General features: G+C 39.2%; 1 protein-coding gene across 3 annotated transcripts in view; it reads left to right on the top strand.

Annotated features, from left to right (window-relative positions):
- The window catches only part of flt4 (fms related receptor tyrosine kinase 4), a 49812-nt gene that overhangs the window by 13764 nt on the left and 9267 nt on the right, over nucleotides 1-26781 (top strand). For 2 of the 3 annotated variants that reach the window (XM_024283374.2, XM_024283373.2), the window contains exons 2-16: nucleotides 5456-5552; nucleotides 6473-6747; nucleotides 10882-11027; nucleotides 11109-11271; nucleotides 13076-13215; nucleotides 13291-13465; nucleotides 15214-15331; nucleotides 15481-15665; nucleotides 16994-17159; nucleotides 21938-22073; nucleotides 22561-22669; nucleotides 23627-23986; nucleotides 24489-24635; nucleotides 25843-25974; nucleotides 26469-26575. In XM_024283374.2, the coding sequence (XP_024139142.1) occupies nucleotides 5456-5552; nucleotides 6473-6747; nucleotides 10882-11027; nucleotides 11109-11271; nucleotides 13076-13215; nucleotides 13291-13465; nucleotides 15214-15331; nucleotides 15481-15665; nucleotides 16994-17159; nucleotides 21938-22073; nucleotides 22561-22669; nucleotides 23627-23986; nucleotides 24489-24635; nucleotides 25843-25974; nucleotides 26469-26575 (2456 nt within the window). The remainder of the gene's footprint in view (nucleotides 1-5455; nucleotides 5553-6472; nucleotides 6748-10881; nucleotides 11028-11108; nucleotides 11272-13075; nucleotides 13216-13290; nucleotides 13466-15213; nucleotides 15332-15480; nucleotides 15666-16993; nucleotides 17160-21937; nucleotides 22074-22560; nucleotides 22670-23626; nucleotides 23987-24488; nucleotides 24636-25842; nucleotides 25975-26468; nucleotides 26576-26781) is intronic. The other variant, XM_024283375.2, reaches the window with a different exon arrangement.

Raw genomic sequence — 26781 nt, 5'->3', positions numbered from 1 at the left:
TAAAAAAAAAAAAATTAAGTCAAAGATTTTGGCTATTTTTTTTTAAATAAACATTCTTAAATTGGATATTTACTACTATCTTAGTGGAAATACTCATTTTTTCTGTTTCTTATAGTAAAGCTGTACCAGAGTTATACTTTTGGCTCTTTTTTTGTTTGCAGGGAGACCTTGAGAGAACGGTGTAACAACATGGAATTGAACTAAATAAAAACTAAGATCCTAAAAGGCATTTTAATATAAGAAACTAAAGGATTCATAAATAGTTCAATAGTATCTGAAGGGGGCTGTAGCTTTCTTTTGCTAGTGGAAGGACATTAGGCAAAAAAATCAATAGAAAAACAACAAACAAATAATTCTGGTGTATAACATATATATTTTTTGATTCAGGGTGAATGATTTGATGCTTAAAAGCTCGTTTTCATTTGTTTTTCTCCTGTTACTTTTGGACAAGGGCTGCATGGTGGGGTAGTTTCCAGTGCTGTAACCTCACAGTTCAAATCCCGGTTGTTAAGGTTAATTAATATTGTTGCTCTTTTGATTGTAGTATATTTATGTTCATATTGAACAAGTAATCACCCGGTGGGTTTGTGGGAGACGTATTTTTTGTGATTTTGACTCACCTGTTGGTTTTGCAACTGGAAGTTAGAGGGGAGAGACCGCTTTGTTGTTGCTTTTTTGCCAATTTTTGTGTTTTTTTTTTCTTTTGCTTGCAATAAGACAGAGTAATCCTAGGTGGATTTTTCCTCCTTTTTTGTCATTAATAAAAGGTTCAAAGCATGACCTAATTCAAGTCTCTTTGTTCTCATCGACTTTTAATTTTTTTGTTATAGTCTCCACACTGGTTGAGTTTTTTCTGTGCAGGTTTTTCTCAGCTTCATTGATTGATTGGCGATTCTGAATGGTGTCAGTGTGTGATTGCATGGCCCTGTGATGGGCTGGAACCTGTTGGCCTGCTATTGTCCATCAGTAGTTGGGATAGGCTTCAGCAGCCCACATAGGACCGGTTGGAGGAACTTTTAAGTGGAGTCTGGAATCTATCTTTTCCATCTAAGCTTTAGAGATATGTATTAGTCACTGTACTGATTTATAAAAAATGTTGGAGCACATTTGTCACAAGCTTCTGAGGATTAAGAATCTGTAACATGTTAACTTCAGAAAGCCGCCTTTGCCTTGCGGCGGCAGTGTGTCACCGACTGTATGTCGGAGCGTTTCTGTCCCGGTGTTTCCCCATTTGTAGCAAATGTTTTTCACGGCTTCTCCTCCGCCTCCTCCGGCAAACCCCTCCACCTCGCTGGTGCTTTATCTCGCAGGGCTTGTCAGTCAAGTCTTGACATTTCAAAGGATTTGCATTTGGCTTCTCAGCCATCAGTGTGTGATCTCTCTGCAGATCGGGAGGCAAACATCCATCAGAGACTCAACTACAACAGGTATTTAGCTCACAGCTCGTCAGTCAGTCTCCATCCGAGGGCGAACGCCACATCACTTCACATCCTCCACGCTCTGAAACAACCTTTATTCCAGGATCACACTTGAAAATCACATTATACTTCCTCGTGTCATGACAGTTTTACTGAGAATTTTCCCTGTGAGACCCAGTAAAGCAATGACAAAAAGCATTAAAAGTTCATGCAACTGTGTGCTTATGCTGTTATTAGCACTAAAGGAATATGTTTTGCTACAAATTTAATACAATAAAATGTATATGAAGATTACTTTTGAGAGTTTATGCTGCACAAAGCATCAATCTTATCCTTCTTTTTGAGCATCACAGAAATGTCTTCATCTTGCTCCTCATCAGCCCCTACTTTCATCAAATCTCTGTGTGAAGGAGCTTCTGTGTCTGTAAAACAGCGTGCCGCTCATGAGCAATGTGCTCTAGATCCCATTTACCCAGACAGTGATACTTGTCAGAGGCCATTAGTGCGACAATACAACGCTCTGAGTGCGGCAGCATCTTTAAGAACAGGTTCTCAGCTTTTTCTGTTTGATTTGGTCAGCTGAAGCAGAGACTTCACTTTTATTTTAATTCATTCATCCTTTTTTAAGCTGCTGTTTAGGAATCAAAAGTAGGCTTAATGCTTGCTGGATGCCACCCTTCTCCCCTCACCACATAATTAATCTCTCCTTTTTCCATTTTGCTGGTGACAGATCCGGTAATGGTGACTTCACCAGAGAGCTTACGGTTACACGTTTTCTGACTTTATGAGCTTCGTTCGACTATTTTTGCCCCGTTAAAAACACTGAAAAGAGAAAAGGATCCTGGCCAATCTTCCAGGAGTGTCGAGTTTGGAAGAAAATGCAGTTGTTACGAGAGCCATGACATTCAGCCAGAGCACCAGCGAAATGAGGTGAAACCTAATAAGCTCTCCAAAAGTAATGGTCACTGCAGGATGAAGTAAAGTACTTTTATTGCAGATTACAGTAATTCTTAAAAAATGAAATATTAAAATAAAGAATCACCAGAGTCTATTTTCTCTTCCCACTCATGACATTTAATTCGAAGACTGTGGTAGACATGAGTTACTTAATCTGTATTATTTTCTAAAGTCTCATGATAGAATGTCTGACCAAAAAAATCCACAAAAAGCCAAGAAATGGCCACTTAGAGAAGAAAGGGATCCTAAAGAGACCTCATAGAAAGTCGATTATCCTGGCAGGTGTCTCTGTGCCGCTTCTCATTGGACGTTGCGATCCTCCAAAGCTTTGTCCATTTTTTAAACCGTAAAACCATCTTTTTTCTTTTTAATTCTAATTCCATCGCCTCCATTTGTAGCATCCCCATTTTAATTTCTTCAATCTGCACTATCCCTTTTACTTAGTCACTGAATCCACAAAGCAAACATGTTTATATTTTGCACAGATAATTTTATATAGACACATTTAATTTTTTTTTTTTGCACTGAGACTCCTTTTAATCTCATTCTAGATGGGGACAGTGATAATAAAGACATATCTTATCTTGTTTCATCTTATCGTAAACTGCTTTAATTTAAATCTGATAATCGTTGAATGACTGTAAAATGTTTAGCATTTAATATTTATAATGTCAACGACATTCTAGTAATTGTGTAGTCACAAATGATCATTTTTACATCATATTTTTTACTTAGCAGTGAGGCTGCCAGGGAACCGACCAGCTGTTAACTCTTACCCAAACGTGGCCCGCCCTTGCGAAGAAATTCTGCCCATCTCTTGATCTCTTGTTGTGCCGGTATTTCTTTTCCTTTTCTTCCCCTAGTGGCGGAATTGCGCATTGCGACCATTTCTTTAAATAACCATAACTCGCCACAGGAATGGGCTAGAAACTTGCCTCCCCAAACATCCTTATAAAACCACGGGCCGTATGTTTGACACCCCTGCCGTAGAGTATAAGAAGAATGCTCTAAATGTGAAATATTTGTTAAATTTGATGGCTTAATATTAATTTAGGATCCATTTAAAAAGTTCAGAACAACAGTTTACGTGGAACCTAGACAACTTCTCCCAAAATGCAATGTGTCACAACTAGAAAAATTCATTTGGCCATATAGTGCGATATTTAATTTGGTAATCCTTGTATCAATTTAAAATGCTGACAAGACGATATTTAATCAATTATTTAATTAAAAATCAAGCCTAAACCGCCTCACCACTAGTTGGCAGCAGCTCTACACCAAACCAGAACAACAAGATCTCGCGAGAACCAGATTGTGTTAAATATTCACTCTCATTGGTTTAGTCAGCCTCGCTGTTTTGCTGTTATGAGACATGTACTACTTAGAATGACAGCTTTTCTCTAATGCATGCTATTTAAAAAAAAAAAGTGAAACATTGTTCTGGTACTGGTAGTCTTGTGAAATATTGCAATATGTATCATATCGCGTGACTTGTATCGTGATTTGTATCGTATTGCCTGAATCTTTCCAATACAAACCCCTAGTCACAATGTCAATCTTATCTTCTGAATGTAGGTGTGTAACTATTTTTGGGCTAATCAGAAGACTAGAAGACGTTTGTCCAGACCCCATCAATAACATCCCTAAAGAACCCTCAGGAACCCCTCAGTGTGTGCGGGAAGTTCCTAAAATCATCCTGATAGGGACTTCCTTTCTCGCTTGTCACATGTCTTGTAGTTTATGGGACGTTTAGCTTTACAGATTTAAGGTGTGAGAAAATGTGGACAAAGCTACAGAGGGATGATGGTGGTGGGAACACGCGACAGCTCAGACAAAGCGCTGGTGATCCTTCGCTCCTTCCCCTGAGAGCTGAGGGGAAGGGGAGGAAGGAACCCCCTGCTGGGTGCCAAACCGGGAGCTATTAGTGGACTGCAGCTATTTTTCACTCCGGCATTCAGAAGACATCTGCCGCATTTGCCCTGTCACTGTTTGTGTATTGACGGCAAATACTTTATTTACAAGATTAAAACCTACCAGCACTTTCTGAACAGATTTGAAGTTTGTAAAGAGAGAACCGATTCTCCTTCAATCATCTGTCAATATTAAGCTCCAGCTTACAGAGTGGAGAGACTACAACACAGACATAAAAGATTGTGAATCATCCAATGCAGAAACTGTGACAGCTGTTTGAACCTGGCCCTCTGTCCCATCTTTGAGGGTGTGATCTTCATCAGGAGTCATGCTTGAAATGTATCATACAGATCTAAGCCAGATGTGAAGTCTGATTTCAACATGTGCCTGGCCCGATTTGTATCCGGTTACTGTAGTGTCCACATTAGGGTCTGTTTTTGAGTGTTCGCAGTCTTGGACGGACCTTGAGTTGATCAGCCTTCCACTGGGATCAGCCATTACTATAAACACAAGTGCGAAAATATTTACAGAGGACCAACTTTGCTCCATTGTGCTCCCCGGACAGCAGGATGTGTCAGAGGACCCATGTTTGTGGACGAGATTCTCACCCGTCCAGAGCTGTCCGCTCTGACCGGCTTCGTGACTTTGTGACATGTTCGTTCGCTTACATCGATTCTCCTGACATTTTTCTTTGAAAAGCTGAAACTATAGACTGTTATTTTACCAAATGACTCTCATTTTTGAATGAGATCATCATTTAAAGAGCAAGAAAATCCTCTACAGTATCATAAGGTCCATTTGTAATGATATCCAGGTGGGTCATGGTGGCAATTTTACACATTTTTAGGTGTGGCGTTTGACTAAACTGTAACTCTGCCCTAAAGGGAGCTGGGGGGTACTCCGGCCATATTAAAGCACAAGCCAACGCATGGGTAATAAATCAAAGTAAATTATTTTTATGGCTGTCCAGATCAGCCTCACCCTCAGAGCTTCCACCGTCTGGAAGCTTTTCTTGCTCGAGGCGGCAAACTCTTTCAGATACTCAAAGGTTGCAAATGTGAAAAATAATGGTGTCTGAGATTTGATTTTACGGCCCACCAGCACCTCTACATGTACCAATCAACCCCTGTTGCATAAACTCAACGTCGATGCTGCGTTTCATCCCTCAGGTCTGGTGGTGGGATTGTCAATGAGTCCGCCAATCCTCGACAGCCCTGGAGACGACCTCGTGGTTCCAGTCAGCAACACACTCTCCATTACATGCAGGTATGGGTGTGGCCTGGTTTTTGTTTTATTCGTCATCTAGTCCATCACTTGTAAAAAAAAAAAAAAGTCGATTTTATTGACCATCACATGATAAAACCTTATTGCTGAATTTTGAGTTTTTCGCAACCATTAATGGGAAATACCATTGGTAATGGATGTTCACACATTGTCTCACACATTCCTGTTTCTGGAACACCTGCCAATTTAAAAATCAGCATCGGAGCCGGTGCCCAGTATGTATTCATTCATCCTCTTTCAATCTTAGCTTTGCTCTGTGCTGCCAAGCTGCTCCGCATCCATTGTGTTTCCTTGGATGAAAAATGCTTTTATTGGAAGGATCGTGGTACTTTTGGACGTTTCCCAATCCGAGTCTCAACTTCACATGGTGTCATCTCAGCAGGGTGGGTTAGACAGGGTATCAGCTTTTTATTTTAGCCAGTTTTGCCTCAGCACAGTATTGTTTTCTGAGCTGATTGATGTTTTTTAATAACATTTTACTAAATTAGCAGTGGGTTTTTTTTTATTTCTATATTTTGCCCGCATTTTTTTTTCAAAGTCACACTTAGTAATGCCACTTTGGGACTGATGTTTGCGTTTGATGAGAACAGGTGATGACAGCACGGATATCGGTTTTCATAGAGTCATTATGATTCTGCACTGTCTGGCTTATAATGCCTCCAGGTTAAGATAACTGAATTATATGTGAAAAAGCAAGCAGGTGTGTGTTGAGTATCAACACTTTTTGAAAGATCAATTTGATTTTGAATCACCAGGTAAAGTTTTTATCTGATTTTCTTTTCATGTATTTATTCATTTTTAAGTTTTTGCTTTGATTTCATCCAATTCTTGTCTGTTAATGCAACTAAAAAGACATCAAAATTTCATGCATGTTTCCTAAAAACTTCCATCGATTCTTCCAGGGGACAGCACACTCTGGCCTGGGCCTGGCCTGACAAAGCTCTGGCTGGACAGGTGGTACGTGAGCACCAACACCAGCTGTCGACCACCAGCATCCCCCAGGAGAGAGTGGCCTTAATCAGCGAGTGTCCCGGGCAGCCGGGAAGGCCGTACTGCAAGAGGCTGGTGCTGCATGGAGCACAAGGGAAAGATACGGGCTACTACCAGTGCTATCATAAAGATGCTAAAGCCATCGTTGATGGAATCACTGCTGTCAGCATTTATGTCTTTGTCAGAGGTGAGCCCCTGCTGCATTGAGCAGAAATATTCAATTATGTCTAAGAATGGACTGTTCCAATCATTTACACTAGGCACTTAAGAGGTAAATGTTGCTTATTTTTAATTTCTAGACAAACTTGTGTTTTTCCCTCCTGTCTATTAGCTGTTTATTAAAAAGCATTTTATGTTTCACACTAGCATCAGGCTAATTACTTCTTGGGTGAAACAAAAAAGAAAACTTCAGGATTCAAAGCAGTCCTTCATTTATGCTCCAGAGCAGACAGAGGGATTGCTTGTTAAAACAACAATTGTGTTCAGCGACTGCAGCTTCAGCCAGTTTATGACTCAATCAAATCCACAACCGTGGGTTTTCCTGTGGGCTTTAAATATGTTGTAAATCGGTGTAACTATCCGTGAAATTGTCACCATTCATCAGTTTAACAATATCTCCTAATGATCCGTTGGTTATGTCATACTTTTGAGTCAGTCTTAGGATGGGACACAGGATTTTCTGTGCGTTAGCATTTCTGATTTAGGAGCTAAAGCCATGTTTGCTATTTTTTAATGCAAACACACACCACCATGAATTAAGGTTTAATGCTTCATCAAGATAAACGGCAGTCCTTGCTTACAATCAGCCATAATTCACTCATCCTCCATTTCAGGGGATCTTGAGCTTCCCTGAGAATCAAGATAACATCTTGTAAAAGTAGAAAGCACCAGGGGCTCAAAACCCACAGACATTAAACTATACATTTCTATTAAAAGTTTACCAGTGATTTAGCAACTTAAACCTAATTAACACCCTAACTGCACCCTAATACCTGAGATGACTACAGCTTACAGTTAAGACCCACTCCAATGAAAGAAATATTTCAGTTTTTAACACGTTCTTGTAGCATTTTTCTTATGATGGAGAACAAATATGAATAAAATTAAGATTAAAACAGCATTTCTGAGTTTTTTTTATCAAATTATGGTGAATCAGGAGATGGCAAAAAATGCAGTTGCAAAAACTAAACTGGTAATGTTAGGTTTGGATTGTGAGGGGCTGTAAGCTAGTGGCAGAGAGAGTAAACAAAGGGATTATTGGAAATGAGGCAAATTTTTAATGAACTACTGGTACTTTGTAGAAAATATGTCCTTAAAAAAGAACAGATTTTTTTGTATTTTGTCATAAAAGAGGCAAAACCATATTTAAAAAGCCACAGGAAACACTTTTCTAATAGATTGGAGTGGGATTTATAGTCACTCTTTTAATATTGGAAATATGTTTTTGTTTACAATATAATATAATTTAAAGCTTAATACATAAATATTTGAAAAAAATACAGTTGCTTTTGTAGTTTGGCAGAATTTAAGCTTTTTCAGCAGAATCAGGCTCACACAGTCACTGCATGTGAACTGGACCTTATGAGTGTGACATCACCCACAGAAAATGGCTTAGCTTTGGCTCCAGCGAAATACAGTCAATTTAGTCTCCATTTTTTTCACAATACGGGTTCCGCCATGTTGGAACCACATGACGTCAGTAAGCAGTAATTGATCCAAATCGATCTAAATGATCATTTCAATGTCGATCAGGAGTGAGGTTGTTGGAACTCACTCCAAAGAGGGCTCAGGAGAATCGTTTCAAATGCTGGATGTGGGGGTCCAAGGGGACCACATACTTTTATTGAGGCATCTGATTGGCCAGATTATAACTGGAGTAACTTCCAAAGAAAAAATATCATGAAAAAAAAAACTTCACTAAAAAAAGCTTGATAAAAAGATAAACCAACAACAGTTATTTATATAACAAATGAGTAAAAGCTGTTTGTTCCTTAATAGTAGTCCATGGATTTTGGCTTTTTAGGACCAGTGGGTACTTCCTGTTTGGAACACTCAGTACAATTCTTAAATATAGTCGTCAGGGTTGCATTAGGCCGTGCTGCTCATGATGTGGGGACCTGAACATTTGGGGGTGTTTAGTGTGTTGCAGACAAGTTTAAATGCCATCCCTGCTTAAGACCTTTTCATACGGGCTTTAAGAAGATTAGAAAACCATGACTTAAGCTTAGCGTGTGTTCACGTCAGCAGTTTTAGTGTTGAAAATAACTGCGAGTTTGCTGTGGGTGTATCCTATGAAGAGATAAATGACATAGTTTTAGAAGAAACTGTTAAATCCTCATATTTAGAACAACAAAAAAAAGGAGTGACTGTTTGATTCTCCTGACTTTTACCCTCACTTTCACAACCATAATGTCCTTGGAGCTCAAAACACACAAATGAGAGGTTTCTTTAGCCCAACAACTCTTGTGATGCACATATTTTACAAAGAATTTAATAAAATTTCACCCCAAAGGTTGACCATGTCAAAGAATAACTTGATCCAGCTCAAGGTTCATTCCAGGCAAAAGGCCTCAAGCAGATGAAACTACATGAGGTTCTTCAGCTCTTTATAATGTCTGGATGTTGCTTGTGTTATCTTTGGGAGGCTCAACGACAAACTAAGATTGTCTTAGTAAAATAAATCCTGTTTTGAAATCCCAGCTGGTGGTTGTCAAGTTCCTCAGGTAACGCCATGAAAGCAAATAGTGGACTTGAAACACTTTTCGCAAAAGATTTGCTTCTCTTTTTTAAAGAGAGTCTTGAAAGATTTGTAGAGAAATTATGCTTTCATATAGAATCCATGCAAGGCTCAAGGTCTGTCCCTGACCGCATGCCTGGCCTTCACGCTTTACCTTAACAGCCGATGAGACGGATGTGAGAGGCCGTCTTATTCCACCTGACAGGGTGCCAAAACAGTTTCCACAGATGTAACAAACGCGCTGATCAGAAGCAGATGAAATCACAGCCGTAAATTCAGCCCAGTGTGTGGTAGGATGAGAGGGATACATGTGGATTAAATTAGACAGGCAGATGTCGAGTATTTACTAACGCTGTAACCAAACACTCAAACGCACCGGAGGCCTGAGTGCATCGATGCACCCCGTCATGTACAGTACGCCACAGCCCAAGGTGACAAACATGTCACACGGCTGCTTTTGAAGCAATATTTGTCAATGAAGCCTTTTTGCACTTTTAGCTGCTCTTTTTCAATCACATTGTGGCACATTTGACTACAATCTGCTTCTCTTCTTTCTTTAGGACTAAAGTTTGAGCTCTCACATGCAAACAGACTCGCTTGTTTTTTTGGCTTCAAGTGTTTGGCTCCTCCCCTTTTTAAAAAAAAAGATCAAAATCTCAAACTTTGACTCCTATGCTACCTTTTTTTTCATATTTTCCTTGTTATAAAATGACCAAATTAGATCTCTCAATAAAAGTATGTGGTCTCACGCCAGCCAATCAAAACCTTTGACAGATTCTCCCAAGCCTGTTTTAAGTAATAGGGGGTGTGGTCTTTCTACAAGCTCACTCCTGATTGGCAATGGTAGCTGCCATAAAATCATTGACCAATTCGGACAAATCAATACCTACTGACGATGTTTGGCTCCAATAATTGACTTTATTTGATTGAAGTCATTTTCGATAGATGACATCACATTCACACAGTCCAGTTCTCATATACAGTTTAAGCAGTGAGCTGTCTTGATTCACCTGCTTTCAGACAAATTCAGGACTTTGATTGCTTTTCAAAACAACTTTCAGAGCTAAAATTTATGAAAGATATATAAATTAGCCAGAAGAAATGAAATGAGGACAATCGTGTATCACCTTCAGATCTTGTGTAAAGGTGAAGATTGAACTTATAGCCACAACGTTTTTTGGAGGTTCTGTATTTTCTGAGATATGTTGAGACTAATGTAAATTGCTGCTACTATTTTGTACCTCAGCAGCTCTGAATCAGACAGTATAAAAAGGGAAATATGCAGAGATGTTTCCCTCCAACAGACAACCTGAAGTAAAACTGTACCAGGAGGATTAAGCTCCTTGGATGTCTATCTCTGAGCTGGCATGTAATGGCGGTTCTTAATGCTATTTGCGAGGTGGGGACAGACAGAGCTCTCGGTAATCATGATAAACTCCATATACGGCGTGTCCATGGGGGTCATTATCAGGCGCAGAGGGATTTGTCTGCCAGTTCGCAAAGTTACCTCAGTAATAACTGTCATTACCCCAGCTGGAGTCAGGATTACCTTTTAACAGTTCCCTGTTTTCTGTCTGCATCCAGACCCCGCACAGCCTTTCCTCATCAGAGACAACTCCGGCGGCAGCAGCGCAAACAACATGGAGACCATTTTCATCAAACGCCACTCCACTCACGTCGTGGTGCCATGTCTGGTCACGGTGCCAGATCTGAACGTCACTCTCTCCTCGGTTTGTACCCACCTCCCCCCTCAAAATGATCGCAGCTGGCTGTGTGCGAGCGCAACTCTCACGTTTTTTTCTTCTTCACAGCTTACAACAAGTCTGGACATGAAGGGGGTGATGTGGGACAACAAGAAAGGCTGGTCTATTCCCAGACACGCTATTGACGACGTGCCCATGATCATCCTTTCCTGTGCCGCTACGCTAGAAGGAAGAGAGCACTACTCCACCAACTACCTGATCCACCCTATAGGTAAAACAAGAAACCATCTAGAGCAACATGAGGCTCTGATTCCGCATATGGACCTTTTACCCCTCTAGTGTGACTAGAGGGGTAAAAGACATTTTTACCAGCCGCGCTGCAGATGTTTTAAGAAAAAGTAACAATTTTACAGCAATTGGATCATTTTTCTCTAAAAGTTGACATCGGTCAGAGGCCGCCCGGGGACATTTCAATGTTCTGCGATGGAAATCCAGTGACAGGCAGAGATGACGCCATTACACAACCGGACGATGTGCAAATATCTCTGCACGGCGACTGTCCATATTAAGTGCTACCCCTCCCTCACATCTACACTGATGACCATTCCAAAGATTTTCAAAAAAACATGGCAGTGGCATTAAATTTTAAAGGTTCCGCCAAGGCCTCTCCATCACGCGGTGGAAGTTGTATTTGTGAACGTAGCATGAGGTAGCCATAATGCTACAACAGTTCATCAAGCAGTGTGGCTTTGCAGTTTACCGAAGTTGTAATAAAACATTTTGACAGATTTTGGAGCACCACGCACCACAGAAAATCAATTGGAGATCAGTACACTGAGATACATTTTATACATAACCTTATAAAATTCAAGGATTTTAAGAGTGAATTAGATTTAGAAAAAATAATATTGTTAGTTTTGATTTATACATTTGTGGTTGAGATATATTAGCAATTGTAAAACAAAATGGGAATTTTCTTCCTCGGCTGACATTACACTATACTGCTATATTTGCTGCGTTGAGAAAGTCCTATGTTGTCTTTTATTTTGAAAGGACGTTGTGGAAGTATCTCTCAGAATTTATAAAAGTTTACTTACAATTTTCTCTTTATATTGTATCTATGCCAAAAACTAATAGTTCATTTATTTGTATCACAATAGTAACAGAATTGTAAATGCACAGTGCCTTACTGGGTTCTAAGAAATCAACCTGAATGGCTGTTTTATTGTTGAAGGTTGCACTCCCCTGGTCTAGAGGTTCCAAAATGGTTTGTTTTGTACAAATAATCACAAAAATCAATTAGGAGTTACATAAACCCTTCTGCCCCAGAGCACTTTCCAACGTTATGGTGAACCGGCGGTGGTGCTCCCCTCACCGACTTGTCACTGTAATTCTGGATGGCAGTGAGGGATCCACTTTATGTCATACGGCTGAAAATTTCAAGGCTCTTATTTAATCATGTCATTTCCTCTAACTCAATTTCCTTAAGTGAACAATTACAACCATCAGGGAGGAAACAAAAAGCTAGCGAGCAAAGAAGAAAGGGAAAGAATGATTCATCGAGAAGCAGTTCAAACGAAATGAACTTTTTCACTGAAGTTTTTATTTCCTCAATGCGATTCAGCTTTGAGGACCCACAGGCTCTCTGGTTTGAGATCCTTTTTTAAAGAGTCACTGTAAACTTCTACCCACTGCTGCTGGCTAAAAGTAATAGCCCCATCAGTTAGAGGAGAAACTCTGTCCTCACTCTGAGCTCTAATGGGGTGTTTAAACAATCAGGCAATCACAGTCAGCTGCACAGACATCACCATTATCCTCCTCCCCCTGTGTCTGCAGGGAATGTTCAGTGTCTGAAGCTTTGTCTTACATGTATTTCTCATAATATTGATTGCTTTTACTGGTACTTTGATACACGACTGGCATGTGAGGGACGGCTCCTATGTATGAAAGGATGGTTCCTCCAACGGGAAGTCATTTCCTCTGATCCAGAAGGAAGAGGAGCAAAAAAAAACTGCTGACTATGTCACCATGACCTCTTTTGCTGACTCCCACCTTCTTTTTTCCTCCCTGGACAGGAAGTCAGGTTTACGATGTCAAGCTGTTTCCTGAGGACCCCGTTGAGCTGTTGGTGGGAGAAACCCTCACCCTCAACTGCACTGCAATGGTGGAGTTCAACACTGGGGTGGACATCCAGTGGTTCTATCCTGGTCAAAAGGTATTCGCTGGATTCTGCGTTCAGAGATTTAAACAAATAACGATGTTCATTGACAATCGCGCTTCTTCTTGTCAGCAGAAGAGCAGTGGCGTGGAGACCAAGCAAAACCGAGAACCTTTGTCGCACGCCACAGCTACCGTCCACGCCCTGACCATCTACAGTGTCAACGTCACGGACACTGGGCCCTACGTCTGCAACGTCACCAGCATGGAGAGCTCACATACTGTACAGACTCAAGTCATAGTTCATGGTGAGCAGCAGATTTAATCTCCCTGACTGACTTTGACAACAACTTTTAGAAACAGAAGAAAATAATTAGAAACTGAAGGACTAGTGAATTTGTGGTTCTCCAGATTTGACTGGAGTCCTTCCACACCAAGAAGTATGTCAGTGTAATTTGGGCTTCATTTAAGCAAGCTTTACTCAGTTTGAGAGCCATTTTCCATATTTTCTTCATCTGTTACAGATCAAACACTTAAAAAAGTTATGATCTATGGAGCCCTGGACATACCGTTAAAAAAAAATGTTTTTCAACGTAATAATTTGTGGCCACAAATAAGTATGTTTTAAGCACAATTAAACATATTGTGTGCTCGATTTAGCATTTTGTGGGGACAAATTAACATTTTGGTACCACTAAACAACATTTTGTGAGCCCTTGTTAGCGTCTTGTGGCCTGTAATCAACATTTGCTAGTCAAAAATCAGTATTTTGTGGCCACTGAAAACAATTTTAGCATTTTTTAGGCCCCTAAAACATTCTGAGACCACTAATTAACATTTGTTATCCTAAGTAGCATTTTGTGGCCATTAACTAGCAATTGTTAGTCACAAATCAGTATTTTTGCCCACTAAATGGCATTTTGTGGCCACTAATAGACATTTTTTGCTCCTACTTAGCATTTTGTGGCCATCATTTAGCATTTACTAGTTGCAAATCAGTATTTTGTTGCTAGTTATTGGCATTTTTGGCCACAAAATAACATTTTGAGGCTACTGATTAACATTTTGTGACTCTATTTAGTATTTTGTGGCCATCAATTAGCATTCACTAGTCCTAAATCAGTATTTTGTGGTCAGTAATTAGCATTTTGTAGCCAATTAATAAAATTTAGCATTTCTTTGGCCACTAAAAAGCATCTTGAGGGCACTAATTAACTCTTTGTGACGCTAATTGGCATTCTATGGCTTCTAATCAGTATTTTGTGGCCACAAATTAGTACAAATTATGCCAAAATACTCATTTGTGACCACAAAAATGCTAAGAAATTTCATACAGATTGAAGCATATTTTTTTCCTATCCATTAAAGAAAAAATAAGTCCAATAAATTTAGTTTTTTTTTTATGCTTCAACTGCTTTTTAAATTAATAGAAATTTACTCTGGTGGAATATCAGGCCTGTGTATAAGAAGCACAAAAAAATAAATGATTTTTTTTATTAAAAAGGGAGAGAATTTCACAGTTAGAACAGTGCTTCTACTAATGTATTAATGAATTACAACTATTTTCAAAGTGTTGCATGTTTAATTATTTTCCATTACCTCCAAAATAAATTGAGTTCTTAAGCACTAAATCCATCTCTGGCTTTTAAACTTTATTTTGTAAACACAGCCTGTTAAATTCTTTTAGGACTTCGACATGAAATCTGTTTCAACTCTATGAGCTTGGGTGTCAAATGTTTTCAGATAGCTGGATTTTATCAGCTATCCTTTAACATTAACTCCCAGAAATGTCAAACTGTCAAACTTTCAGATTATCTCAGCATTACAGGAATTTCTAACACTTTTTATATCAGTTCTTTTAAATAAGCAGAAAACAACAGAGAAGTTTATGTCTTGTATTTTTCAGTTAGAGTTGTGTGCTCACGGCACTTGTGGCAGAGCATATCTGAACCAAAATAAGCTCCAAGTCCCATTGCGGCTGACTGTTTGATCGCTGAATTTTAAGATGTGAAAGAAATAAACACTTTTGTAAACAAGCAAATGCTTCTAATTCCAGAAAGACCATTCATCAGTCTTGACTACAGAAATTCGCCGCTTTTGGAAGCAACTGCTGGGCAAAAGTCTTTCAAATTACAAGTGAACGTGTCTGCGTTCCCCACACCTGAAACAAAATGGTAAGAGGAGACTCTCCGGTGTAATCATAGATGCAAGGAGACATCTAAAGCAGAACTTTGCTTTACATAGCGGCAATTTAGAGATTAATTTTGGGGCAAAGCACCTGAGCGACGGCAAATTTTGTGTTGTGTGTGTGTGTTGTGTACAGGTATAAAAATGGAGAGCTGATAAACCAGCGGCCGGAGTTCAAGATGAAAAGGTTGAAGATGCACTCTAACCATGCTTTGGAGATTAAGGAAGTTTGTCAGGAGGATTCTGGGTTGTATACAGTGGTGCTGAAAAACAGTGCTGCTATGCTGGAGAGGAAGCTCAACATCACGCTGCTGGTTAACGGTACGTGCAAAGCAGTCCTGAGGTCAAAGAAAATGGGACAACATTGATTAAAAAAATGATATAGATTCAGATAATGTAATTTTACCAATTAACAAGAATGAATCTTAGTATGTATTAAGACTGGACACAGTTGATTCATTTAAATTATTTGACTTACTGTAATTTTTTAATTGTTCACACCGTTGAAAAGTTGCAGTATTTTAAAGACGCCTCAGGTGTTGAAGGGTTAAAGTGACCCAGAGGTTGTTTCCTCCGATAATCCAGAACAAATTTTCAGTCTGAATACACCCAAGTGGACTCTGGTCCGGAACCAGGAACCACTCTCAGACCCATCTTTCGAGGTGGTCTTGGTTAGTTTCCAATTTAGATTGACCTCTGGTTCACTCTGGGTTTCCTCAGTCTTAATAGACTCTGAGCTCGGAGTGGAACAACTGAACCTAAACAGCCACCGTAGCCCAGCTTTACATGATTTAAACAGAGTAGTGCAGCAACAAAGAAACACAGCAATTCTTTGAAATGTGGTTGGATCGATGCAGGATCAGTACAAGAACTTTTAACAAGATACACATTGCTTCTCACACTGTTTTCCTGATAATCTATGTGTCACAGTCTTAATAGCATACCCTCTTATTCGTCTCTTCAGTAACCGCCTTGCAGTATGTCGCCATCACAACAAAGTAGCAACAATAAGGGTTGTACCAGACATTCAAAATCGGTCCGCTAAATATAAAGTTTGAATAAGTGAACTATCCAGACAAGAAATACAACGTTTAGGACTTGCAATATTTCTGAAGAGATCTTTAGTCACATGGTTTTGTTTACAAGCTTTGGTCTAGAACAGAAATGTCTGGCTGATGCTAATCTGAAAACAAACCGAAGGTAAGGTTCAGGAATCACTCCAGACCAAATAACTGGACTCGGTCTGGTCCAACTGACTTTTCCCGTCTGAATACACCTTTAAATCTCCCTTCAGTTTATTTTTTTAAATGACTGTGATACCCCAAAACACCCACAAAACATCCATGTTTGGCATTCTAGATGATCCGGTTGTTGTATTATGCATCTTTACAAGATATTTTTTTAAAAATGTTTGCCATATTAAAGTTTTATAGTCTCTGCTCCTGTCAAAATATTTGTTTTTGCTCCAACTAACTCTAGATTTGGACATCAGAGCTTATTAATTCATAGTATAATATATTAAAAAGTGATTTTTTTCTCTGCTGGTAGTGGAAAACCTAGCTATAGTGTTCCTCCATGTTTGTAACAATAACAAGACGAGTATAATCACAAGTCAGATGGATTGACTCACTGGTTTTCCCATTTTCCAGTTCCCCCGCAGATCCATGAGAAAGAAGCGGCGGATCCGTCCAGTCCGTACCCCAGCGGCAGCAGCCAGACGCTCACGTGCACTGCTTATGGTGTTCCCACTCCAGACATAAGCTGGTATTGGAGAACCTGGGGGCCCTGCGTTCTGAACAACAGCCAGACCGAACAGTAAGAAATTCTTTTGTGCACATAAAATCTTGAAAACGGTTGCCGGACTGAAGGGAACAAAATGACAAAAAGTAAAAACCCAGTGATTGAAAAAGAGCTCCCACCTTTGGTTTGGTTGCTAATCAAGGACTGGAACAGAACAGAATAAATAGTGGGACCCAATTATAGATCTGAATAAAATGAAATACAGATTTGTTGAAGAACTTGGTACAGGAAGTAGGGATGGATTTCAAATGGCAGGAAACACTTGAAAGGGTGAATTAGGTAGACAGTGTAGGATGAGCTAACTGTGGAAGGGAATTCTCTAGAATTTCATGGTGGAAAGGGTAGAGAGTGAAAAACAGAGGGATGTCCAATGCAGGGGGGGTTAAAGAAGGAACAGGTGTGATAATCCAAAATCCTTATCCATGGTGCGAGTCAAGTCCAAATACAGAGCTCTACTAGGCAGAATCCAAAAGGGAAAGGCAGATCGGGGGGGGGCAGAAAGGGAATCAAAAGGTCAGGTCAGTGGCCTGGTGGTAGAGTGTACGTCCTGAGACTGGAAGACTGGAAGCTCAAATCCATGGCAGAGTGATACCAAAAACTCTAAAAATGGGACCCAGTGTCTTCCTGCTTGATCTTCAGTTTCAAGGGGTTGGATAGGGGGTTAAATCCCCAAATGGTTCCTGAGAGCAGCTGTGTCTACAGCTCACCGCTCCCCCAGGGGATGGGTCAAATGGAGGAAGCAAATGTCGCTCATCTACATGTGTGACAACCAATGGGACTTAAAGTCTTGCAGAGCTGGAGAGTTAGAACAGTCAATCTGTCAGAACAGCATAAAGACAAGGACGTTTGAAGGTCACACAGGTGAAGCAATGAAATTCATTGTGGTGGTAAAACTTATGTTGAGAAAGGTAAAACAGGAAGTCTTGATGTCAAAATAAAAGCCAAAGCAGGAAGTGGGGAAAAATTACAACAAAAACTCCTTGAAAAAACACTTAGGCATGATATCGTCAAACCAATAATATGAAGAAGAAATAAGTCCTGATAATCCTCTGATCATTTATATAGTACAAGTACAAAGACCATCTTCATCACCTTTTGCAGTATTTTTAATTTCTCCTAATACAAAGTATTTTTTTTCTTTTCCTGAGCTGAGTTTTGCACTTTAATTCACCCAATCAGTGCCTTTGCTCTCAAGAGGACCAGGATAATGGAAAATTGAGATTTTTCTTCTCACTTGAGTTAAAAATGAATAAATGTGTTCATTTTCATTTACTTCCTTTCATTAATTGAATTAGAAAAAAAAAATCAAGGAAAAAACTTATATATACTTTATGACAATATTCACATAAGGCACTTGTATTTGTGCATATTTAAAATGCACAACGGCACACTAAAAGACACAAAACGGACCCCTGGGATTTTTTTTTTTTGCTTGTTTGCTTTCTTTTTGCTATTAGCTGATTTTTTTGACACCCCTATTCATTTTAATTGTTTCAGTAAGTTATAGCTGCTTCTCTCTAATAAACTAACTTCCAGGTTCAGGTTTTTCATAGTTGACCCTGCAGCACAAGGTCGATTACAAAACATCCAGCCTGTTTTTGCAAGAAACACAACCTGTAGGTCTAACTTCAGTTTGTGCTGCCCACTTCATGTCCTTTTCACAAACGGAGCATCTAATGAGATATTTCATGGACAACAGCTGATGCAAAGTTGTTTTGACCTTTTCTGTAGTCTTTTTTATTTTTAATGATAAAGAAAACCTCCTATTCTGGATCTTGGAGTCTTTGAAGTGTGGTAGCACAGTGTTATTTACAATGAGATTACTTTAAGAATATTAGTTTGGGGCTTCTGTTGTTGAAGCTGTCTGTTAGGAGCCATCAGACATTTATTGTAAGAGCATAAATCTGCCCACATAGTCTTGTTATTGTTGGTCACTGCCTTTTGTGATTCCCAGAAAGGGGTACACGAAGGAATAATCCTATGTCCTGGTATTATTAAAAATATTATTTATCACTAATTTGCCTTTTCTAATATACTGGTGAAAGCTTCAGGTTCTATTACTTAAAAGATAATCAGCAATCAGTCCACTTTGCTTATGCATAAAAATCCTTTGTTTAAAATTGTAATTTTAAATATGTTATTAAACAACACATTAAACTCAACTGTGACACAAAATGAATGATAAAAATTTGAATCTGCATAGTTTTCTTTCTAACCATTTCACTGTACTATTTATTAATGATTAGGCTCTTTTTCTTAACTTTATGTAAAAACGGAATAATTTGAATAATTAGCACATATTAAGCTTTCAGTGGAAAATAGATGTTTGTGAGAAAAAAAAATCTGCAATAAAGAAAAATATTTGAAAAAGAAACATATACTTGCATTAATTTTAGTTTGTGGCAACACTTAGTGTGAAGTTCGAAGTAACCAATTTGCATCATACTATTGTTTGAAGAAAAAAAAATAAAAGTTCACTATGTTTCAAAAGAAATATGAGGTACTTATTGATGGTGACAACCCTAAATTACAAACAGTTATTCTCTTTGGCAGATAAAATATTCAAGATATCAACATTTTCTTTTGTGGAGCAATTTGCTGGGTAATGGGATTTTTCATTAAATAGTAAATTTTAACAGTAAATCCTCAAAATACAAACTTGTACTAAGGCAAGTTTAGACATTTATTTGCAATTAAAGTAGTTTTCCAATAACAGTGAGTGACATGATTGACTGTAATTACTACTAGTGTACAAAATGTGTTTGTTTTATGCACTTTTTCAGGGTGTGATGGACACAAATGTAACTGAAAACAAATGATCTCACATTTTCTTAACAATAATAATCCTTTAGATGGGACACGTGATCCCATTAAGCTAATAGTTTTGCGTTCATTCTTGGTGTCACCAGTGACTGTTGTCCTTCAGTGCCAGGCTATTACTATAATTGACCAAACCTTTCAAATTAGTAAGAATTTTTCGTTACACTATACTTAAACACAAACATAACATATGCATGTCTAACTGCAAATATTATACATATAAAACAGAAGACACAAGTCCTTCAACCCCCCTCTACTTAGTGTACTAGATAATGCATTCCTCATTTTGTAGAACTGTCCAAATCTACAACTCAAAAATCAAGTGCCCAGACATTTCCCAGAAATCTCTGCACAACAGCATTGATTGTCAAAAACACCACAATGCGCTGCGTTTGAATGATTTTTATCTTTTTGTGGTCTTACTTTTTTGCCAGTTTTCTTGTGACAATGACATCTACTATCACCTTATCAAGAGAAAACACATTTATTTTTTTCTTTTGATACCAAAAAAGTAGATCTTCATGATAAATTACATTTTCTTATGAAAAGAAAATGTGTTATCTCAAGATAACATCTACTGCATCAACTTGTTTTCTCTTGATAATGTGACAGTAGAAAACGGGGAAAAAAAGCAAGATAGGCCATTCTCGGATTCAATAGTTCTCGGCTTTCATCTCGGCTTCCGAAGGTCTTAGCTTTTGTAGTTCTTTACTTCCTTAGTTCTTGACTTCTGTGGTTCTCGGCTACCATAGTACTCAACTTCCAAAGTTCTCTACCATAATTCTTGATATCTGAAGTTTTTGACTTTGGTGGTTCTCGACTCCCGTAGTTCTTGGCTTTTGTAGTTCTCAGCTTTAGTAGTTCTCAACTTCGGAAGTTCTCCGCTTTTGTAGTACTCAGCTTATGTAGTTCTAGGTTTCCGTCGTTCTCAACTTTTGTTATTGTCGACTTTTGTAGATCTCAACTTCTGTAGTTCTCAACTTCCGTAGTTCTCAGCTTTTGTTATTCTCGACTTTTGTAGTTCTCGACTTCCGTAGTTCTCAACTTCTGTGGTTCTCGACTGCCACTTTACTCAATTTCTGTAGTTCTCGATTTCCGTAATTCTCCGCTTCTCTAATTTTTTAATTCTGTAGTTCTTGATTTCCTTGGTTCTCGACTCCCATAGTTCTTGGCTTCCGTAGTTCTTGAATACCGTAGTTCTCAGCTTTTGTAGTTCTAGGCTTCTGTAGTTTTGTCTTCCATACTCAACTAATAAAGTTTAACTAAAAAAAAAATGTTGTTGCATCATGCTTTTTTGTTTAATCTTACATTTACCTGTAGGTACAAAAAAAAAACAAACCAAAGCATTTTTACATAAACAGTCAACTTTAGTTTTACTTTTCAAAAAATGTTTCCCCATTTATTTACATATTGAGGTTATAATATAGGTGACAAAACTCTATAGGTTTTTTTAGCCCCTAATTGCAATAAAGTGTGAGTTGAAAAGTTTTACCCCCCCCCCCAAGTATTCTGGCCTTCTTCCACAATGCAAAGAAAGAAAATGAATGTGTGACAGATGGCACAGGCTCCAACCGCAACTCTCCCCCTGGCCACAACCTTGGGAGGGATGAATCAGCCACAGAGAATGTAAGGATGGATTATGAAGAGAGTAAGATGAAACTGACCCTCATTATCATCTCCTAATGCAGAGCAGTTGTCTTTAGGCAAAAATTTCAGAGTAAATTTCCATTTCATGTTTCATTAGCTCTGCTATGATCTTCGTGCTGTGGATTGCCGTGACAGAAGAAGGGTGTTTTTACATTAGTTGCAAAGACATTTATCGTAATTGCCTAAGCTCTGAGACGCGAGTTGATTTGAAAAGCAAGTCTTCACATCAGGATGTGGTTTGGTGTGTTTGTGAATTCTTGTCCTCTGTCCATTTTCTGTTGCACATTTCAATGAGGGGAGATGTTATGAATGTGTCTTCTCTACAGGGCCCGACATGACAGGAAAGGGCGGAGTGATAGGATTGCAAACTGTCAGAACTGGCAGCGCATTAATACAGGAAACAACATCAATGAAATTGAATCTATTGAGACGTCGGTGGAAGTGGTGGATAAACGGCAAAAGGTTTGTCTGCTGACGTTTTGTTTTTTGTTCTTATGATGAATACCCACAAACAGGTGAGGATGTCCCTGAACTTTGATGCTTCCATGTGAGTGTCCAAAATTCGGAGCTCCATGACAGAATTGCTCAACCGAGAGCCATTTCCACTGCAGAAATATTTAGAACAGCCTTCCTCTGCAGGCTTCCTGTGAGGACTGCTTATAAACATATCTTAGAAACACGCACAAGGGTAGATCCACATGCCAGTACATTTATAAACCTCCAGCCTCAAGGAAGTCTTTCCCTCTTGAATACACATGCTCACACATGTAAACATCCCACTTTTGCAGTCACACCTAAGCGAGTTCCTTTCTTGTTTCTGTGTCAAAGTGAATATGATTTGTAACAGCCTGCAAAGAACAACACGAGAGCAGACTGCACTTCCCTTTAGCGTCTGAGCTCTTCCTCTGCATGAATGTGAGGCTTAATTGTCCTTTGTCTTGACCCACAGATAGTGAGCAGGCTTCACATTCGCAACGCCAGTGTTTCTGTCATGTACAAGTGTTCGGCTGAAAACAAAGTTGGCAAAGACGAGCGTCTGATCTACTTTTATGTGACGAGTAAGTGTTTTGTTTATATTTTGATATATATATATATATATTTTTGCCCCTTGACAGTTAAAACTCCACTCCAATAAAAACCGTGCTTTTCGTTTTGCATTTCAAGACGCACTCCGATCATTATTTGATCTATTGCGAAAGTGCTCACAGTGGTCTTTTGATTTTGATTCTAGCTCTAATAATTTTAAAAAACTGTCGTTTTCTAGGACATAATTTCTAAAGAGCAGCAGTAGTTCATTGGAAATTTGCCTCTGAGTTTTGTGCAGGACTGTTGGCACAGAGTTAGCCCATCCCCCTTTCCTGTTATCCATTGGTTTACATGCTCTAATCCTAACATATAGTCCCTCACGCCCTCAATCTAATATTACAAGCGTAAAAAGAATGGTAAGCAAAATTGGAGTTATAAAGCTCTGCAGTTTTGATCCAGATTCCATCTCAGATGAAGAAAACTAAGACGTACATGGATCTATTTGTCTACAATTGGTTACATCAAAATGGAGCAGAGTAGAGAGCCTTTGCCCAGCCCGTTTATTTTTCCACGTAACAAATACAATTTTTTTAAACAACATTTTTTTCGTCTGCCCCTCATTCACAATAATTTGAATGAAGAAATACTCAGTAATGAAAATTAAACTTACTTTTGTTATGTATGTCCTTCATCAAGAGAAAAAGGTCACACAATCTTAAAAAAACATCCGAAACAAAATTTTATCGTAATAGATCTTTAAAGGGTCAACATACTGCTCTGTAATGGCATTTGTCAATATTCAACTCATGCCAACAAAAGTCTTTGTATAAAATAAAGGGGCTTCATGGTCTGAATTTCATGGAGAATTAAGTGAAAATGTTCCCTTCATTCCTTTATTCTTGTTGTAGTTTGGATGGATTTATCCTAGATCCCATCCCTGTGCCAATCTTTGTCTTACCACTCTGCTGTTGTTTTCCCGATCATTAAAGCCATACCTGAGGGCTTCAGCCTGACTGTGCATCCCTCTGAAGATCCCCTGGAGCAGGAGAAGGTGTCTCTGCGCTGCACCGCTGACAACTACACCCACGATCAGCTGCAGTGGTACCTCCTGAACCTGCAGGCTCTGCAGGACCAGCAGGACAAGCCTCAGGAGCTGGACTGTAGGAACGTGCACCTTTACGCCAAACTGCTCCAGGGCCAGCCTTCCTTTCAGGAGCAAACCAACAGCTGGGTGTTGAATTTTTCCATCGAATCCGCGCAATTGCAAGATAAGGGGCATTACGTGTGCAGGGCTCGGAGCAGACGCAGCGGGGAGAAACACTGTCTGTTCAGATACATCTTTGTCAGAGGTGAGGGAAAACAAGGGGGATGAAAGCCCCTGACAGAGATACACACAACATCCCACATAGAAAATAGTCACTCCAGCCACAGTTAATTATAGAGCAAAGCTCAGTCCTCTGCAGTGGAATTACACATGGGTCAGAGCAGCGGAGCTGGCACAGAGATGCTGGAGGATTACAGCACAAACACACAAAAAGAGATGCCCACGCAGCTCAGTGCCCACATCCACTCGTATGAAGTCGGTCTAAGGCATCTGCAAATAAATGAGAAGTGACAGAAAACAGCTGATACGCTCCAAGCAAACACTTTTCACGTAAGTCATGTTGCGTGGTAACTCTGTATCACTGCCTAGAGCACAGATATAGATTTTAATGGGATTTTTCAATGTTTTTATAACACTTGGCCTTTTTTTTTCCCCTCAACACCGCGAGACGGTTTGGTAAATGTCACACACATCCATGTCGGCACAAACCCTCCGCAGACTTACTCCTGTCTGTTCTCCGCCTGCAGCCCTGGAGGCGCCGCGCTACAAACGCAGCCTCACCAACCAGACGGTGAACGTGACCGAGTCCCTGAGAATGGAGTGCGACGTGGAGGGCCGACCTCTGCCCTGGCTGTCCTGGTTCAAAGATAATCAGCCTCTCCACCAAATGTCAGGTGCTCAAGTTTGCCACACTTCACAACAAGCAGGAGAGATTCATTAGACAACACCCACACTTCTACTTCCTGTTTGAAACTTGTTTGAAGACAAAAATAACAAGGAGTCAAAAGAACTTTAGGTTTCATGGAAAGGACGTTACACACCTCCGTGTATATACTACCATTCAAAAGTTTGGGGTCACTTAGAAATGTTACAATTTTTGACAAAATAGCACTTATTTTTTCAATGAAGATAATTTGAAACTTATCAGAAATACACTCTATTCATTAGTAATGAATCAAAAATGACTATTCTAGCTTCAAATGTTGGTGCATTATCTACATAGGTGACTAGAGACCCAACTATCACTCCAGTAATGGTGCAATGTGTTTGCTCAGTGTGTCAAAAGGTTAGCAGATGACTAGGAAGGCCTTGTTCTGTCATGTTAGCGCAGCTGAAACAGTTTGGCTGATTAAAAAAGATTTAAAACTTACCTTTCTTTGAGTAGGTTGACTATTCAATGCATTTGTGGGGTCGATTAAATGCTTAAAATATGGCCAGAAAAAGAGATCTTTCACATGAAACTCGACAATCTATTGTTGTTTTTGGAAATGAGGGCTGTTCCATGGAATAAATTGCCAAGAAACGGTAGATTCCTTCAATGGTGCGTACTACTCTCTTTAGAGAACAGCACAAACAAGCTCTAAACAGAGTAGAAAAATGTGTTTATTTGTAGCGTAACAAAACTGCTGCCCAACAGACACAACTCCTCACCGGTCTCAGTTCTTCTATTCTTTATATGTTAAGAGAACTGTGGTGTAGTGGTTAGTTTTACAGTCATAAGGTCATGTGGTTAAAACCCTGGCTGGTTCTTTTCCATGTGGAGTTTTTATTTCTTTTTGTGCATATGTTGGTTTTCTCCCAGTTCTTCCAACAGTCCATAAACATGTTTCATAGGTTAATTGGTGTTTTTAAATTGTCCTTCCGTGTGTGAATGTTTGTGTATCTCTAGGATGGACTTGTAAACCATCCAGGTTGTAGCCTCCCTTTGACAATAGTTGCTCCAGCAACTCCAAGAGGGTGGAAAATGTATGAATGAATGTTTAATTTGTGTGATGTTGTGACACAAAACCTCCATAATTTCATGAGAAATGTGGCTTGAGAACAGATGAAGGTTTTTAGGGAAACAGCCTTATTCATCAGCATCTCGTGTTTCTCCCGCAGGGATCCAGCTGCAGGATTCCAACCGCACGCTGAGCATCCAGCGGGTTAGGGAGGAGGACGCCGGCCTCTACACCTGCACCGCCTGCAACCAGCGAGGCTGTGTCCACTCCTCAGCTGCTGTCAGGGTCATCGGTGAGACAGGTTCACACACGCAATCCACGAAGAAAAGTCAGTCGCTCAGGGAAAACTTCAGATTTCTTTGTTTGTGTCTGATGCGTCACAAATTTTGATCTTCACTTGGAAAATGGAATATCAGATAATTAAATCAGTAAATGTACTTTATTTTGAAGAGTATCTGTGAGGACTCTCATTCTTCCAGGATTGTTACATAGCAAAAAAAAAAAGTAATTTGGATTTAGTTTATTAGGTTGAAGACATTTCTGCTTTCCTATAAAGCAACCTATCATATTTTGTCAAAAGGATAAAAATTGCTCTTCTGGAGGTTTTTGATATTGAAATTTGTCCTTTTTTTCAAGGATTATTTCAGTTTTTATGTTTCCTTTAAACCACTTGCATTTTTTTAACCAAATAAAACAGTTTTACAGTCAAAATGTAACAAATAAAACAAAATTTTTTGGAATAATGATGGTAACTGTCTTTTTGTCTTGTCTTTTTTGTGCGTTGAGGATCAAACGACAGGGCCAACGTGGAGATCGTGATTCTCATCGGGACCGGAGTCATCGCTGTCTTCTTCTGGCTCCTGCTCATCCTCATCTTCTGCAACGTGAAACGGGTCAGAGAACGCTCTGTTGCCCCTTTAAGTTTGTGTCTTGGAGACTGTAACAGTTTTTTTTTTACTTTTTTGATACCATAAATATGTAAATGATAACTGTGTCAAAAAAATGATGGGGTGTGCAATCTGGATTTTCTGTGAGGTTAACTTCTTCCAGGCTGTAATACATCTGTTTTTACAAAGTAAAATTAATAAAATAAAATCAG

The sequence above is a fragment of the Oryzias melastigma genome, linkage group LG10, assembly GCF_002922805.2.
Source record: "Oryzias melastigma strain HK-1 linkage group LG10, ASM292280v2, whole genome shotgun sequence".
NCBI classification, from domain to species: Eukaryota; Metazoa; Chordata; class Actinopteri; order Beloniformes; family Adrianichthyidae; genus Oryzias; species Oryzias melastigma.
Note: the sequence above shows the minus strand (reverse complement) of the source record. Positions and strands in the feature narration are given on the sequence as shown.